The 16,497-nt window shown below is 42.5% G+C and overlaps 1 protein-coding gene across 1 annotated transcript in view; it reads left to right on the top strand.

Moving 5' to 3' along the window:
* LOC138570271 (zinc finger protein 84-like) overlaps positions 1-15,014 on the top strand; it is a 91,505-nt gene extending 76,491 nt beyond the window's left edge. Inside the window, exon 2 of the mRNA XM_069649039.1 lies at positions 281-15,014. Coding sequence (XP_069505140.1) covers positions 2,015-3,367 — 1,353 coding nt within the window. The 5' untranslated portion in view covers positions 281-2,014 and the 3' untranslated portion in view covers positions 3,368-15,014. The remainder of the gene's footprint in view (positions 1-280) is intronic.
* The last annotated feature ends 1,483 nt before the right edge of the window (positions 15,015-16,497 follow it).

The following is a 16,497-nucleotide window of genomic DNA, read 5'->3' on the forward strand; positions in this document are numbered from 1 at the left end:
ACCTTTGCTTTCTCTGCCATTGAATGACGTGGGAATGGTCAAGGGGTTCACAAGTTTCTTGATTTCTATGGTTTTTATCCTTCATGATTTTGAGGGCAAGTTACTCTATCCATTTAACTCAGTATCCTCTGTACATTTCAGTAGTATTGCATGATTTCATAAAACCAGTTTTATAAAGTTGAAACATGCCTTTTTGCTTGTAACATATGAGTTTTAAAACAAGAACTATGTATTTGTTGCATATGGAACACTAATCCTGTTTTCCTTTTCCTTCAAACAGGTCATGAAATACATGTTTTGAAAAGAATTTGTTTATAAAAAAAAAAAGGTTTCCTCTGAAAGTTGGTTCTTTGGAGAGATGTCTTGCGACTGAAGTTTCCTCTGATACTTGGTTCTCTAGAGAGATGTCTTGCGACTGAAGGTTTCCTCTGATAGTTGGTTCTCTGGAGAGATGTCTTGCGACTGAAGGTTTCCTCTGATAGTTGGTTCTATGGAGAGATGTCTTGCTACTGAAGGTTTCCTCTGATGGTTGGTTCTCTGGAGAGATGTCTTGCAACTGAAGGTTTCCTCTGATGGTTGGTTCTATGGAGAGATGTCTTGCTACTGAAGGTTTCCTCTGATGGTTGGTTCTCTGGAAAGATTTCTTGCTCATGACAGTCGCTCCCAGTGTAGACCCTCGTACCGTGGTACAAATATATTCCACACTTTGAAGACAATTCCCTGAACGAAGGACTGCAATTATTAACAATTTTAGAAGAAACATCCAGTACCTATGTCTAGTTAATAACAATCAATAAGGTGGGCATCGTGGCCCACCCATATAACAACACAGTACCACTAAAGGGGGGTTTCAGCCATTGCATTGTGTACATATTCTGCATTCTGTGCTGCAGTGATAAGTAACTGCGTAGGGGAATAGCCACCCAGGAGGTACTAACTCCATGAGAGTCTGCTTAAATGTACTGAATGGGGCACAGCCTCCTTTGTAAAGGGTAACACAACACTTTACAGATACACTCAGGAGAGGCTTAGAAGAGGCACTTTGCAAATGAACTAACGACAAAACATTCAATACAAAGGGCCATCTATGACGCTGCTTGTGCGCTGCAAAGGAGTATGACTATACAGGTGAGCTGGCTATGACGAGTATTCCAGGACACAGAGCTCTAATGGTAGACCACTGAATCCAGGAGAGAATGTGAATGGAGAGAGACTTGACACTTTCATGTAGAGACTGTGCATCCTCATTCATTGAGATATTGTCTAAGGCAAGACACTGGTGCGTCACATTCAGCTTTGGACTTGATGCTTAAGGATCAATAGAACCCCCGGTGGTGCTAGCCAGTGTAGCACCCTTGCTGTGGTACTAGCCAGAGTGGAACCCTTGCTGTGGTGTTAGCCAGAGTGGCACCCTTGCTGTGGTGCTAGCCAGAGTGGCACCCTTGCTGTGGTACTAGCCAGAGGGGCACCCTTGCTGTGGTGCTAGCCAGAGTGGCACCCTTGCTGTGGTACTAGTCAGAGTGGCACCCTTGCTGTGGTGATAGCCAGAGTGGCACCCTTGCTGTGGTGCTAGCCAGAGCGGCACCCTTGCTGTGGTGCTAGCCAGAGTGGCACCCCTCCTGTGCTGCTAGCCATAGTGACACCCCTCCTTTGGTGCTAGCCAGAGTGGCACCCCTCCTATGGTGCTAGGCAGAGTGGCACCCTTATTGTGGTACTAGTCAGTAGTTGTTGATGCTCCAGTGTCAGCTGCCAGCGATTAAAGCCCAAGAACATGAAAACCACAAGTCTAGAAACTGTGCTCTGGGCACAGAACGGTTACAAGCACACGCTTTCTTCTATTTTCGGACTTGCTTGCTCCAGCAGAGGATTGAGGTTCATTCATGACATTCATGTGTGTAAAAAGGTACCTGACCTGCTGAAACCTACTGAGAGATTCAGATCGTTATAAAAATATTTTGAATTTGACAAGGAGTGCCTTACAAAGAAAACACTATTTAAAAGTAACATCTTCATAATGGAGGTACTTTCTGAATTTTCTGAATGTGAAGCGACTTTCAATGAAACACATCATATATGGCAACAGAAGCGATTTCCCACCAAAGAGAAAGAACATAAAGGTTCTCAATGTGACCAGGCTTTTAAAGAAACAAGTAATCTATTGATTCATCAGAGAAACCATACTGGGGAGAAACCATATACATGCTCTGAATGTGATAAGGCTTTCAAGGTGAAGAGTAGTCTGTTGAGACATCAGAAAAATCACACTGGGGTGAAACCATATTCATGTTCTGAATGTGATAAGGCTTTCAAGGTGAAGAGCTATCTATTCATACATCAGAGAATTCACACTGGAGAGAAGCCATATACATGTCCTCAATGTGATAAGTCGTTCAAGCAAAATGGTGACCTATTCATACATCAGAGAATTCACACTGGCGTGAAACCATATGCATGTTTTGAATGTGATAAGTTGTTCAAGCAAAAGTGTGAACTATTGATACATCAGAGAAATCACACTGGCGAGAAACCATATGGATGTTTTCAATGTGATAAGTCGTTCAAGCAAAAGGGTCATTTATTGATACATCAGAGAAATCACACTGGGGTGAAACCATATGCATGTTCTGAATGTGAACAGGTTTTCAAGGTGAAGAGTAGTCTGTTGATACATCAGAAAAATCACACTGGAGAGAGACCCTATGCATGTTCTGAATGTGATAAAGCTTTCAAACAGAAGGGTCAACTTGTGATACATCAGAGAATCCACACTGGGGAGAAGCCTTATACATGTCCTCAATGTGATATGTCGTTCAAGCAAAAGGGCCATCTATTCATACATCAGAGAATTCACACTGAGGGGAAACCATATACATGTTCTGAATGTGATCAGGCTTTCAAGATGAAGAGTCACCTATTGATACATCAGAGAATTCACACTGGGGAGAAGCCATATGTATGCTCTGAATGTGATCAGGCTTTCAAGACAAATGGTCAGCTTGTGGTACATCAGAGAAATCACACTGGGGTAAAACCATATGCATGTTCTGAATGTGATAAGTTGTTCAAGCAAAAGGGTGAACTATTACTACATCAAAGAAATCACACTGGTGAGAAACCTTATGCATGTTTTGAATGTGGTAAGTCGTTCAAGCAAAAGGGCCTTCTAGTGATACATCTGAGAAATCACACTGAGGAGAAACCATATGCATGTTCTGAATGTGATAAGGCTTTCAAGCAGAAGTGTGAACTAGTCAGACATCAGAGAAATCACACTGGAGAGAAACCATATGCATGTGCTCAGTGTGATCAGGCTTTCAAACGAAATGATCAACTTGAGAAACATCAGAGAAATCACACTACGATGTAACCATATGCCATATTCTCAATGGGCCTCATTACGGGTCCGGCGGTAATTTTCTGTGGTTTGTTGGGTTTGGTTGGGTGTTGCAGAGTGTGCGCAGTTTGTGTTGGTTTTATGTTTCTGCCTTGGTAGAGGTGTGTGTGTGTTTAGTTTGGTGTTTGAGGGTGAGTAAGCAAGACATTGGAACATTTTTTGTAGGGTTAGGGATGGGCATCCTAAGCTCTTATACTCTTGTGAACTTCCCTTTTTCATCGGAGTGTATATTTAAGCTTCATTGGGGTGACTGTGGGCCGTAGATCGTGCCTTTGAGCCCCATATGTCAGACTCAATTACAAGCTACACTAGTGCATATTGATCTGATATTGAGCTGATTTGTCGGTGCACAGCTGATTGGCCATTATACTCTTTTTTGCTCTTTCAAGTTTGAATACACAAAACATCCATGTATAATTTGAGGAGTAGCATCCTCAAAGACGACCTTTATACTGAAATGTTTGATCTTTTGATCATGAATAGGGGCCATAGTACTCCTGTGGCTATTATTTCTGCCGATTCAACTGACATGGCGCATACACAAACTGATGCGTATGTTGTGGACATTGAGATATCGCCACATATGGCATCTGCTTCCGACCTGAGGGTATTAGAGTTGCTCCCTCAAACGCGTCCAACATCTAATCACCTAGTGAGATTCACTCTACCACAGTCATTGGACTATACCATTTCAACTTCTTCAATGAAGCGACATATCAACCAAATTATCCAAATGAAAACAAACACGAAGATCTGGCAGCCTGAATGAATTAGCAAATGTTTCATGCACAGTAAATCCTATTCAACAAAATCCATTGCCTGTTTCTGACTCCAACATCTCTCATAGACGTCTTGATCTTTCCTGTGACCCACAAACGTTTGCTGACCATAATAAAGATCTGCATGCTATCAGGAACTTTGATCAACAAGACAACGTCCTCTCTCCTTCTATCACAGCAATAACACCTCATTGCTCTAGATTTGGACCTGACCAAAGACCGTGGATGCAAAGTCCACACACAAATCAATACTGTAGTAATCAATCTCCTGAGAAAAACCCTCTACGCGATTCCTCTAATTCCCACAACTCTAGACTTTCAGCTTTGAGTTTTGTGTTGAATTCTTTGGTGAATGTCTTTGTGTCATTAAAAGACGAAGTGCAGACCTACTCAGGCATCATCATGGAGCTTACCAAAGAAGTGGGCAATTTTGACTCTTCTCTTACTGGCTTGAATGGAGCCATGCTCACCCAGTTTCAGCAAATTGTGTCACAAGTCTCTGCGAATGAAAAGATGCATACAGACTGCATGAATAATTTAGCAAATGACTTCAATTCGTACAAACTAAATAACAATTGTATATGGTCTGATATTAAATCTGCATTCCTGGCCCAAAAGAACTCTGAAACCATCTCCGGAGTATCACCGATATCATCTCCTCAGTAACCATCTTTCGATGATGATACTCCACTATCTGCATCTGTAATGGAAGAATTCATTTGTCTTGCACAGATGGTTGATGAGCAAGCTCTATCTGATGGGGCATCTACTAACCGTGCCCCCAATCCACCAGACATCTTAAATGCCGCTCTTCATTCAAAAGAAAAAACTAGCCACTCTTGTGCAGACACCTCGAATTCTTCTTCCAGACCGAACCTCGGACCGGCATCTGTTGATGACCAGCCTTCCCCTGATAACAAAATCCCGAAAAAAAGGTAAAATAAAAATAAATATCTCAAGGAGGTACCACACACAAATGATGAAGTGGATCATCAACACAGTCCAAAAGTGCATTACAAAAGTAACAAGCAAAAGAAAGCCGGGAAAAATAACTTTTTTAAAGCTCTTGATAATATCTCACAAGAGTCTGGAAAAAAAGACCAAAAAGTAAAAGGGAACAAAACTGACTGCAAAGAAACCTTGCCTGCAGGCAGTGGAGGAAGTACAGAGGCCTGTGTTGCATGACTTGGACACAAGCCCTCCCAATGCTTTGTGACAAAGCAATGCTAGAGCTAAATCTACCACAGCCTCTCAGACTGATACACCTTTATCTCAGGATCTTCCTCCTGCCAAACCTGTCAAATTAGCTCCCATCCATCTTCTGCAGAGTAAGACATCTCAAAGCTATGGACAGATCTGCAAAGATTGATCTAATACCTGATCCTACTTCAGATCTGTCTACTTCACCGGCATCAGAGGTGCCTATCAGTTGTCCACCATCATCATTATCTGCACAAACTTCTGAATCCCTTGAATTATTGTTGCCAGAGAAGCCATTTGCTGCTCCAAAATTATGGCTTAAAAAACTTAATTTAAAAAAGGGCAATCAGCACTAAATCATAGTGCAATTCTTTTCTACATCAAGCAGATGTCAGTCCTTTAATTGTTCTCTTCTAATGACTAATGACATTACGAGAACAACACACACCTTGTGGAACTGATACAGAAATCTAACGTTAGTGTCAAAGCCCTTGTTTCGGCTGCTATGGATTTAAAAAAAAATAGGAGTCAAGATATATCTAACTCTTCCACTCTTGCCTCATAATGGAATCTCAACAGTCCATCCAGATTGGTTACTGAAGGAAAATCTACTGTCTCACCTGATTATCAGATCCCTAACATGGAAGCAGCTCACCCTCAAGTACAAGGTTTAGTTGCTGTAAAGAATGATAAGTCCAAGTTATTGTCCTTACTATCGGACTTCATTACTGAAGTCTTTCATTGACTTAATGTCTCCGAAACTACACTCTAGGAAAAAGATGAGATCAAGCTCTTAAGTTGGAATACTCGCGGCCCTTTGTCATTCAGACATAGGGACACCAGACAGCAGATCTTTTTGGAGTTTGACTTTGTCTTTTTCCAGGAGACTTGGTTTATGACTGAAATATATCTGGATGGAATCACTATAAATTCCCAATTAGCAATTTGTCCTAATGGTGGCCGACCCTCTGGTGGCATCATGACTGCAGTTAGCAATTCTATAGGATCTGATGTGTTATGCCTTAGTGAGGATACCCATGGTATTCTCGCCCTTAGATGTAGGATTGCATGGGGTACAGTAACTCGAGGTCTACTTTTACTGAATATATATTGGAATCCGGAAAACCTGTGAACTCTCCTCTTTTCTTGAATCACTTTCGGCCATCTTGACTGGTTTGAAAATCCGATTACCGGCTGACTTATTGCTCATTGGAGGAGAGTTTAACACCTGTTGCGCCCCTCGCGTAAGGCGATTATCAAAACCCAAGATTAATAATTGTCATGGAGAAATGTGGGATCCACTGTTAAAGGAATGTAACTTAACCATTGTCAATGGCAACATTCCATCTGAGTGCCCTCCTGCCTGGACTTGGTCTAACAGTAAAGATTCCTCCATAATAGATTATATAATTGCTTGTACTGATATTATTCAACACTGTCTATTGTTAAATGTGGTTCCCATGTCACACAGTGACCGTCTTTCCTTGCAAATTGTTTTTTCTGTCACTCCATATAAGCTTGCTAAGTATCATGATCTCAAATTATCTGTAAATATACAAGGGAATTGTGTCGCTTGTTTTAAAAAATGTGGTCTTTTGCTGAATGATAAATTAAAATCCATTGTAAAGTATGGCCACAAATGTGACTTGGAAAGGTTGTGTTCTCCTGACGACTTTGTGAACTTCATTTGGCACTTGAATCCACCAACGTTTAGCCCAGTTGCACAAATGAAAAGCCATGTCCACACATTTGATAAATGACCCATATAAAAAAAAGCTCTAAAAGAAAATGTGCGTGACTTAAGAACAGCCCAGCTTAACCCTAACATGTACCTTACCTGTCACAGGTTTCCCCCCTTCTCACCTGTCTATGTTGCCTGGTGTCCTCTTTAGGTGGAGTCTTCTTTCGTATGGTTCGGGACTTAAATAAGCCTGCTCGGCCATCCTCGGCTTCCAGATTACGTTCAGCTTCGATGTCCACGATCACAGGAAAATCCGGGATTATTCAAGAAGGAGTAGGGGGGCAAGCGGAAGTGACGCAGGGATTCCGGGAAGTTAGGAAAGAGGGAAGAAGCCGGGAGAAGGGAATCCAGGGGCCAGGGGATAACAAGTAGCACTAGAGAAGGTTCGGAGCACACGTCCGATCACAGCTAGTAGCAGCATTGAGACGCGCGGGGCTGCGGGGGTGTGGCTTCTTTATAGAGGACGCTGCGTAGAACGTGAAGACTGGCGAGCAGCGTTCTGATCTTGCTGCCATGTTGGTAGTATTATGGAGTGTAAGGCCCGACGTGTCAGGGACCAGGAGGCCCAGAAGGGGCGAGTTCGATGGTTCATGACAGCATGCCTCCTCCGGAAACTCGTTCCACCGGGTTTGCCCGGGTGTATGAGATGGAACCTTCTGAGTAACCTGGGGGTATTTAGATTTGAGACAGGTTCCCAAGTGCGTTCACTGGGGGGATATCCTTTCCATTCCACCAGGTACTGGAGTTTGCCACATCTATATCTAGAATCGCAAATCCTGGAGACCTCATACTCCAGATGATCATTGATGAGGACTGGTTTGGGCCGAAGGTTAGTTTGAGAAGTCTGAACATATGGCTTCATTAAGGACATGTGAAAGACTGGGTGGATTTTCTTCCAGGAGTCTGGAAGCTTAAGTCGGTAGGCCACTGGGTTGATGACTTCCTTTATAAGGAATGGCCCATAATATAGAGGAGCCAATTTATTTGGTCGCAAATACCGTGGTAGCAGTTTCGAGGACAGCCAAACCTTATCCCCTATTGTGCAGGAGGGGCTTGGTCTTCGTTTGGAGTCCGCATACAGTTTGGTCTGGGTCCTGGCCTTTTCTAATTGTTCTTTGGCTTCTCTTTGAACATTAATGAGCATTTCAATCCAGGAATCGACTGTTGGTACTGGTGTAGGATGAGGAAGGATAGAAGGTAGAACCAAAGGCTGGAATCCTTGGCTACAGAAAAAAGGTTTGGTCTTAATAGCAGAGTGGTCCGAATTATTATAGGCAAATTCAGCCACTGGTATTAAAAGGGACCCATCGTCCTGGACCTTGGTAGCGAAGCAACTGAGGTATTGTTCCAAGGTTTGGTTTACACGCTCTGTGGCTCCGTTGGTTTTGGGATGATATCCTGAGGAAAGAGCGCGTTGGATTCCTAGTATTTGGCAAATATGTTTCCAGAACTGAGAAATGTATTGGGGCCCTCTGTCTGATATGATCTTGGAAGGAAGTCCATGCAGTCGGAATATGTGTTCCAGGAAAATTCCAGCAAGTTCTGACGAGGATGGCAGTTTAAACAGAGGTGTAAAATGGGCCACATGGGTGAACAAATCAATGGTGACCATGATGGTTGTGTATCCCCTGGAAGGTGGTAATTCCACAATGAAGTCTGTTGCTATGAATTCCCAAGCCCTTGTTGGAAGTGGAGGTTGCTGCAATAGACCCGCTGGTCTCTTGTTGTCATGTTTGTTTTGATTACAGACAGAGCATGCCTGGATATACCTTTGTACATCAGCTTTCACTCCAGGCCACCAAAATTGCTTTTGTATTAATCGGAGGGTATTGGTAATACCACGATGCCCAGAGTAACGAGTATCGTGACAGAGATCTAATATCCTTTGCTGTAGTTTTTGTTTGGGATGACCAAGGCATTGTCTTTGAACAAGTATCCATTTTTGGTTTTCAGTTTCCACTGTTTTCTGTCCGAGATATCTTTCCAGAGTTCCGAGGATTGGGTCTGAATGCGGACTTCATCAAGGAGGCTGGTCGCCTGGGCTACAATTATTGTGTGGGGAAACATCTTGGGAAATGTTCGGTCATCAGGAGGTTCATAGTCAGGGCGCCGAGACAAGGCGTCAGCAATTACGTTTTGTGTTCCCGGAACATGGTGAATCTGGAACTGGTATTGGGCAAAGAAGAACACCCAACGGGCCTGTCGGCTGTTCCTGCATTCCAGGGCCTGTAACACTTGGAGATTTCGATGGTCCGTCCGGACCTGGACAGGATGTTTAGCTCCTAGAAGTAAATGACGCCACTCGGTGAAGGCTTGACGGATGACTAGAAGTTCCTTTTCTAAGACTGAGTAATGAGTTTCACTGAAGGTCAATGTCCGTGAAAGATAGGCAATAGGATGTTCTAGCCCGTCATCGAGTTCCTGTTTCAGAACTGCTCCGATGGCATAGTTAGAGGCATCTGTTTCCACTAGGAATGGTCGATTTATATCAGGTTGAACCAAGATGGGGGCTTGTGTAAATTATGTTTTCAGGCGTTGGAAGTGCTTCTCCTGGGCTGCGGTCCAATGATAGGGAGTATCTTTCTTCAACAAGGAGATGATCGGTTGAACAATCTCGGAGAAAGATGGTATAAACTTCCGATAGAAATTGGCCAAGCCCAGGAAAGATTGGATCTGTTTTACGGAGGTCGGAGTTGGCCAGGATAGTATGGCCTTAACCTTGGATTGATCCATGCCTATGCCATCTGGGCTAAGGACGAATCCTAGATAGTGAACAGTGGAAACATGAAAAAGGCATTTCTCGGGTTTTGCTAGAAGCTTGTGTTCACGTAGCCGTTGTAACACTGATTTAACATGTTCTTCATGCTTGAGAGGATCCTTAGAGAATATCAAAATATCGTCCAAGTAGACGATGACGAAAAGAAATAGCATATCCGAAAACACCCGGTCCATAAAGCGTTGGAAGATTGCCGGAGCATTAGAGAGTCCAAAGGGCATGACCAAGTATTCGTAATGACCAAAGGGTGTTCCGAAGGCTGTCTTCCATTCGTCACCTTCTCTAATATGAATCAAGTGATAAGCACCCCTGAGATCCAATTTGGTGAATATTACGGCTCCTCTTACGGCTTCCAGGATATCAGAAATAAAGGGTAATGGATAACGATCCTAAAGGGTGCACTGATTAAGACCTCGATAATCAAGACAAGTTCTGAGTTCCTTGGTGTCTTTTTTAGGAACAAAAAATAATGAGGCTCCAGTCAGAGACTTGGATGGCGTATGGTGCCGTTTTTTAGGTTAGTATCTAGGTATTCACGAAGGGCCTTTTTCTCTGGTTCAGACAGGATAAACATCCTTCCAAAGGGAATCACGGCTGAAGGTTCAGTTTCAATAGCTCAGTCCTCAGGCCTATGGGGTGGTAGGGCTTGGACAATAGCAGAAGAGAACACAGGTAGGTTTTAGGAACCTGGATGATGTTGGAGACCATAAGAGGATCTTGCTGAGTTGTCGAACGTTCTTCTGATGTTGTCAGTGAAGGATCCTGGAACAGACAATGGGACATGCAAAATTCGGAACCTAGGAACAGGGAACCAGCTGTCCAATTGATGTATGGGTTGTGTTTTTTGTAGCCAGGGCATTCCCAATACCATTGGGTAATGGGCAGATTTTATGATGTCAAACTTTATCCTTTCTCAGTGATGGTTTATAGCAAGCTGAATTTCCTTAGGGTTATGGGTCCAGAAGAAAGGGGTCTTCCATCAATTGCTTCTACAGGTTTCAGGACGTTCCGGGATTCGTAAGGAATATGATGTTTAAGGACCCATTCCTGATCTATAAATATTCCCATGGCCCCACAGTCCACTAGTGCCAGAATGGGGTAGGATTCCTTCTTGGATGATGATAGAAAAGCCTGTAAAACTACCAGGGAGTTTTGTCCAGGAGAGTTCAAGGATGGTATAGATGTGGAGCCTGCATCTCTCTCCCGAAACTGAGCTCCATCTAGGATCGGGAGCTGGCGTTTCCCGAACGCCGTGGAGGGGCTAAGGGACATTCTCTGACTAAATGCTTATCCGAGGCACAGTACATGCATAAGCCAGTATGGATCCTTCTCAGCCTTTCTTGGGGGGATATGGGTCCACGGAAGGCCCCTAGCTGCATGGGTTCGGGTTCATTTGTAGGAACAGGAGAATCTTCGGATTTTGAAGAGCTCACAAGAGGCTTTTTTTGGATGGTTGACTTGGTCTTCCTTTTCTCTGCCCTTCTTTCCTGGATGCGGAAATCAATCTGTAGAGCAAGATCCATAAGTGCCTTGTAAGAACTAGGACGTGCTACCCTGGCTAATTCATCCTTAACATCTTCATTTAGCCCTCTTCGAAAGAGAGTGAAGCAAGCTTCAGAAGGCCAACCCGCTTCTTTAGCCAATTGCTTAAATCGAGTTACGTAGGTGAGCATGTCCTGAGAGCCTTGCTGGAAATCGAGTAAACACTCTTGAGCACTAAAGACCTGTTCTGGGTGGTCAAACATAGTCTTAAGTGCTTGAATTAATCCATCATAATCATCCAAAAGGGAATCTTTGGTGTTAACTAATGGTGTGGCCCAGGCTAAGGCATTCCCGGAGAGGTGAGAAATAATAAAGCCCACTTTAGCCCTGGGGGTGGAAAAATAATAAGGTTTAAAGGTAAAGTGGACCAAACAAGAATCCAGGAATCCTCTGAGGGTTTTTGCACTGCCGTCATATTTGTCAACAATGCCGCCCAATAGCACGCTATCCTTTGAGGCAGAGTCACGTGAAAGTACCAATTGTTTCAGCGTGGCATTCTCCGCTTTCAAGTTCTGTACTTTGGTCGATAGTTCTTGCATGCCACGCATAAGATCCTGGATGGCTGCCTCCATGTCTGTATCGACTTCGGTCAGGTGGCATCTGAATCTGTCACAGATTTCCCCCCTTCTCACCTGTCTATGTTGCCTGGTGTCTTCTTTAGGTGGAGTCTTCTTTCGTATGGTTCGGGACTTAAATAAGCCCGCTCGGCCGTCCTCATCTTCCAGATTACGTTCAGCTTCGATGTCCAGGATCACGGGAAACTCCGGGATTATTCAAGAAGGAGTAGGGGGGCAAGCAGAAGCGACGCAGGGATTCTGGGAAGTTAGGAAAGAGGGGAGAAGTCGGGAGAAGGGAAGCCACGGGCCAGGGGATAGCAAGTAGCACTAGAGAAGGTTCGGAGCACACGTCCGATCACAGCTAGTAGCAGCGTTGAGACGCACGGGGCCGCAGGGGTGTGGATTCTTTATAGAGGACGCTGCGTAGAACATGAAGACTGGCGAGCAGCGTTCTGATCTTGCCACCATGTTGGTAGTATTATGGAGTGTAAGGCCCGACGTGTCAGGGACCAAGAGGCCCAGAAGGGGCAAGTTCGATGGTTCATGACATTACCACGAAGACCAAACTAACTAACAATTATAAATATCGGTCTCGCGGCCATAGAATATTACGTAATTTGCTAACTTCTCTTTTGCCCACGCATACAAGGACATTTTGGGCTCTGATTAACAATAAAAACGAGTCCCAAAGTTCACACCAAACATCGATCATTTCTTCAACTGTTTGGGAGACATATTTTACTGATAGCATGCAGACAGATATTCATTCTGAAACCATCTTTGCGAGCAAAACACCATGGTCCCTAAAGATAATAGAGGATGATATATTGAGCATAATTATGCATTTATCTAAATCTTGAGCAGTGGGTCCGAACGGACTAACAAATGAGATGTTTCTCACTGAACCAACCATTTGGGCAGCTATACTCAGTAAGCCTTTCATACAGATAATTAAGACCCAAAAATTCCCACATTCTTGGAAACAAGAAATTGTCATCCCTATCTAAAAGAAGGGCCTTCGATCAGATCCTTCAAACTACAGACCCATTGCTTTAATCGACGGCGACAGTAAGATCTTCGCCAGGCTACTCTTGCAGGATCTTGAAGCATGGTTTCTTAGCAAAGGTTCACTGTCCAAATTTCAAGTTGGCTTTCGCAAAGGCCTTTCTACAGAATGGTGCAATACTTAAGATCTTAAAGGCTCAGTCCCAAATAAGAAATGTGCATCCTACATACATCACACTATTTGTTCTATCCAAAGCTTTTGACCTTGTTATCAGGTCAAAACCTTTGCAAAAATTAAGGTCTTTGGACATTCCTGAGGACCTTTGAAAATCATTATCGACCTACATGAGAACACCACAATAAAGATTAGATTAAATCAAATGGGCGACTTATCTTCTTCCTTCCCTATTGGAAAAGGGGTAAGGCAAGGCTTTCTTCTGGCTGCTCTACTTTTCAATCTGTATCAATGGGATCTGACTTCCTTTCTGCAAAACTTCACCTTTGTACCCCCAGTTATTGGTAAATGCAAACTTGATTTCTTGGCATATGTCGATGATATTGCCCTGATTGATAATACCCCTCTAGAGCTGCAACATGTTCTTAATGCTCTTGAGGTATATGCAATCAAAAATGAGCTTGTTGCCAATCCAAACAAATCTACTATAGTTGTGTTTGATAAAACTCGTAGAAAGTCACCCATGTTGCATTGGTCAATGACTCATCAGGCAATCTCAATAGAGAAAAAATTAAAGTATTTGGTATTTCATATTCAAAGCAACTATTCAGTGATACCTTACAATGGAACTTGCGAGCAAAGTCTTGCCATTAATCTGTAAAATTAAAAAATTGCTTCATTCATTTTGCAGATTTTCTCCCATGTCCCTCATTAGATTTTAGATTAGAAGGCAAGATTCTTCCTTCAATCTTATACGGCATGGAGTGCAATCCTTGCACTAGTAAAAGCAACTGGGAATGCCTTGAAGGCCGTATATGGAAGAATTCTTTATCTCTACCGCTGTCCTTGCTTATCGCAAAGTTGAGGTATGAGCTTGGTCTACACTCCTTGCTGTCCCATTATCATTGGACGATTCTTGCTCTTTAAACACTCATCTTAATCCAAAAAGATTGTTCTCTGCATGAAGACATTTTTGACTATCTCTTTACTTATCAGAATCTCTATTTGACAACTTTACATAATGATGCTGAAACGATTCTCCTAAACTGTGATTGTACGAACGTCATTCTCAGCGAAAACCCAGACAAGGTGAATCGTGCCTTGATGCGAGCCAATTGGATCCATACAAGATCCTTGATCAGCTGTCTGAAGTACAGTAAAAGTTACACACCTTGCTAAAAACCAAGTAAATATGTTCTTGCGTATATAAAATGCTTTCCAAATCCAGCTTGCTGGGCTAAACTGTTGTGGTTTCGACTTAACTTGATTAAGACCAGTGAAATGCAATGTATATGGCATAAGTTAGATCCATCTGCCGCTGAATGTACTCTTTGTTGTGAAGGTTTCATACAGGATTCCCAACATTTGTTGATATCCTCTTCTGCAACCTACCCTCTGAGATTAAAATACTTTGCACATTTTGTCCATGATCCCACCTAGCTTTTCACTCAAGCCTTTTGGCATCGGATCTCATCTGGGAAAGAGATTCCGTTTTCTATTGCACTACTAAAATTCTTAAATGAATTGAATTTTATAAAAATATCCTTGTGTTTGTAAAAATTGTTAAGACGATGATTTGATTTTGATTGTGTGTATGTATTTTGTTGAATTTGACCTTAATTGATATACTCGGTTATAATTGTATAAGTTCTATTCGTATGGTTGTAAATCAATTGATTGGATTGGAATTTGGTGCCTGGCAGTCAGGTGTTTTGTTTTGTTTTTTCTTTGTAAATGTTCTTTTCTTCTTCTGATTTATATTTTTAACACCAATTGTTGTCAATTTTTATTATGTGATATAATGTGTCCTTTGTGTGACTAAATGCACAATAAAAAATAAATAAAAAAAAAAGAATTCCAAAGTTTTGCTGTTCTCCCAAATGTCTGCTTTGTGTATTGTTTTGGTTTGAGGCGAATGTCATTTCTAGACCTTAGTGTTCTGTTTGATTTATAGATGGAGATTTTTCCTAGTATGAATTCTGATCCTTGGCCATGGATTGCTCTTTGGCTTATACAGAGTGTTTTGAAGAACATAATTTTTTTGTCTGGTAGCCGATGTGGGGTTTTCAGTGCTGGTGTGATGTGTTCCCTCTTTGTGAATCTGAGCAACAGGTTTGCTGCCGCGTTCTGTTTTTTGTGAGTTATTCTGGCATTCCAAGATAAATGCCGTTTACGTAGTCTATTCTTGACATGACGAAGGGAGATGACGGATAGTGTTCTATGTGGGAAGATGAGGAAAGGTAGCATCTGCTTGATTGTGTGTAGGTGAAAGAAACACTTCTTTACTACCATGTTGACTTGTTGATTGAATATTTGGTTGCTGTGTATTAAGATTCTGAGGTTGCTAACCATTTTTGAACGTTCTAGTTGGTTTCCCATTTAGGCAGGCAATGGGATGAGGTGTTGGTTAGCCAAATTTTGGGCATGATCATGATTTCTGTTTTGTCCAAGATGAGTTTGGGTCTTGTTCTCTACTAGTGGTGATTTTGTACATGATTTGAGTTAGGTCTTTCAAGCAAAAGGGAGTTGTAATACTACGTTAGAGAAAACACACTGGGGAAACCATATGCATGTGGTAAGGCTTTCAACACAAAAGCTCCACTTGTGATAAATCAGAAATCACATTGTGGAGAACCATATACATGTCCCGAATGTAAATCTTTCAAGCAAAACGGTAAATTACATCTACACCAGAGAAATCACGCAGGGGGTATGGGGGGGTGTATGCATGTCCTCATTGTAATACGTTTTACAAGGTGAAAAGTAATCTATTGATACCTCAGAGGAATCACACTGGGGAGGAACCATATGCATGCCATCAATTTGATAAGGCTTTTAATTGAAATGCTCAGCTTGTGATACATCAGAGAAAATACCACTGGAGAGGAACCATATGCATGTCCGCAATGTGAGAAGATCTGCTCAAGGCTGTGGACCGTATTGCACGGGCCCTAGTCACTAGATCAGTTATTAATATGTGTAAAGACAAGATCTGCTCATGGGAGTGGTCTGTATCAGGTGGGCACTAGTCACTAGATCAGTCATTAATATGTGTAATTAAAAGATCAGTTCAAAGCAGTTGTCTGTATCACCGGGGCACTAGTCAATAGATAAGTTATTAATATATGTAATGAAAAAGATCTGCTCAACACCATGGTCCGTATCACGTGGACAGTAGTCACTAGATCAGTTATTAATATGTGTAATGAAAAGATCTGCTCAACACCATGGTCCGTGTCACATGGACACTGGTCATTAGATCAGTTATTAATATGTGTAATGAAAAGATCCACTCAAGGCCATGGTCTGTAATGAAAGGATCCACTCG

The sequence above is a fragment of the Ambystoma mexicanum genome, chromosome 2q, assembly GCF_040938575.1.
Source record: "Ambystoma mexicanum isolate Mex_15411 chromosome 2q, UKY_AmexF1_1, whole genome shotgun sequence".
Lineage (NCBI taxonomy): Eukaryota > Metazoa > Chordata > Amphibia > Caudata > Ambystomatidae > Ambystoma > Ambystoma mexicanum.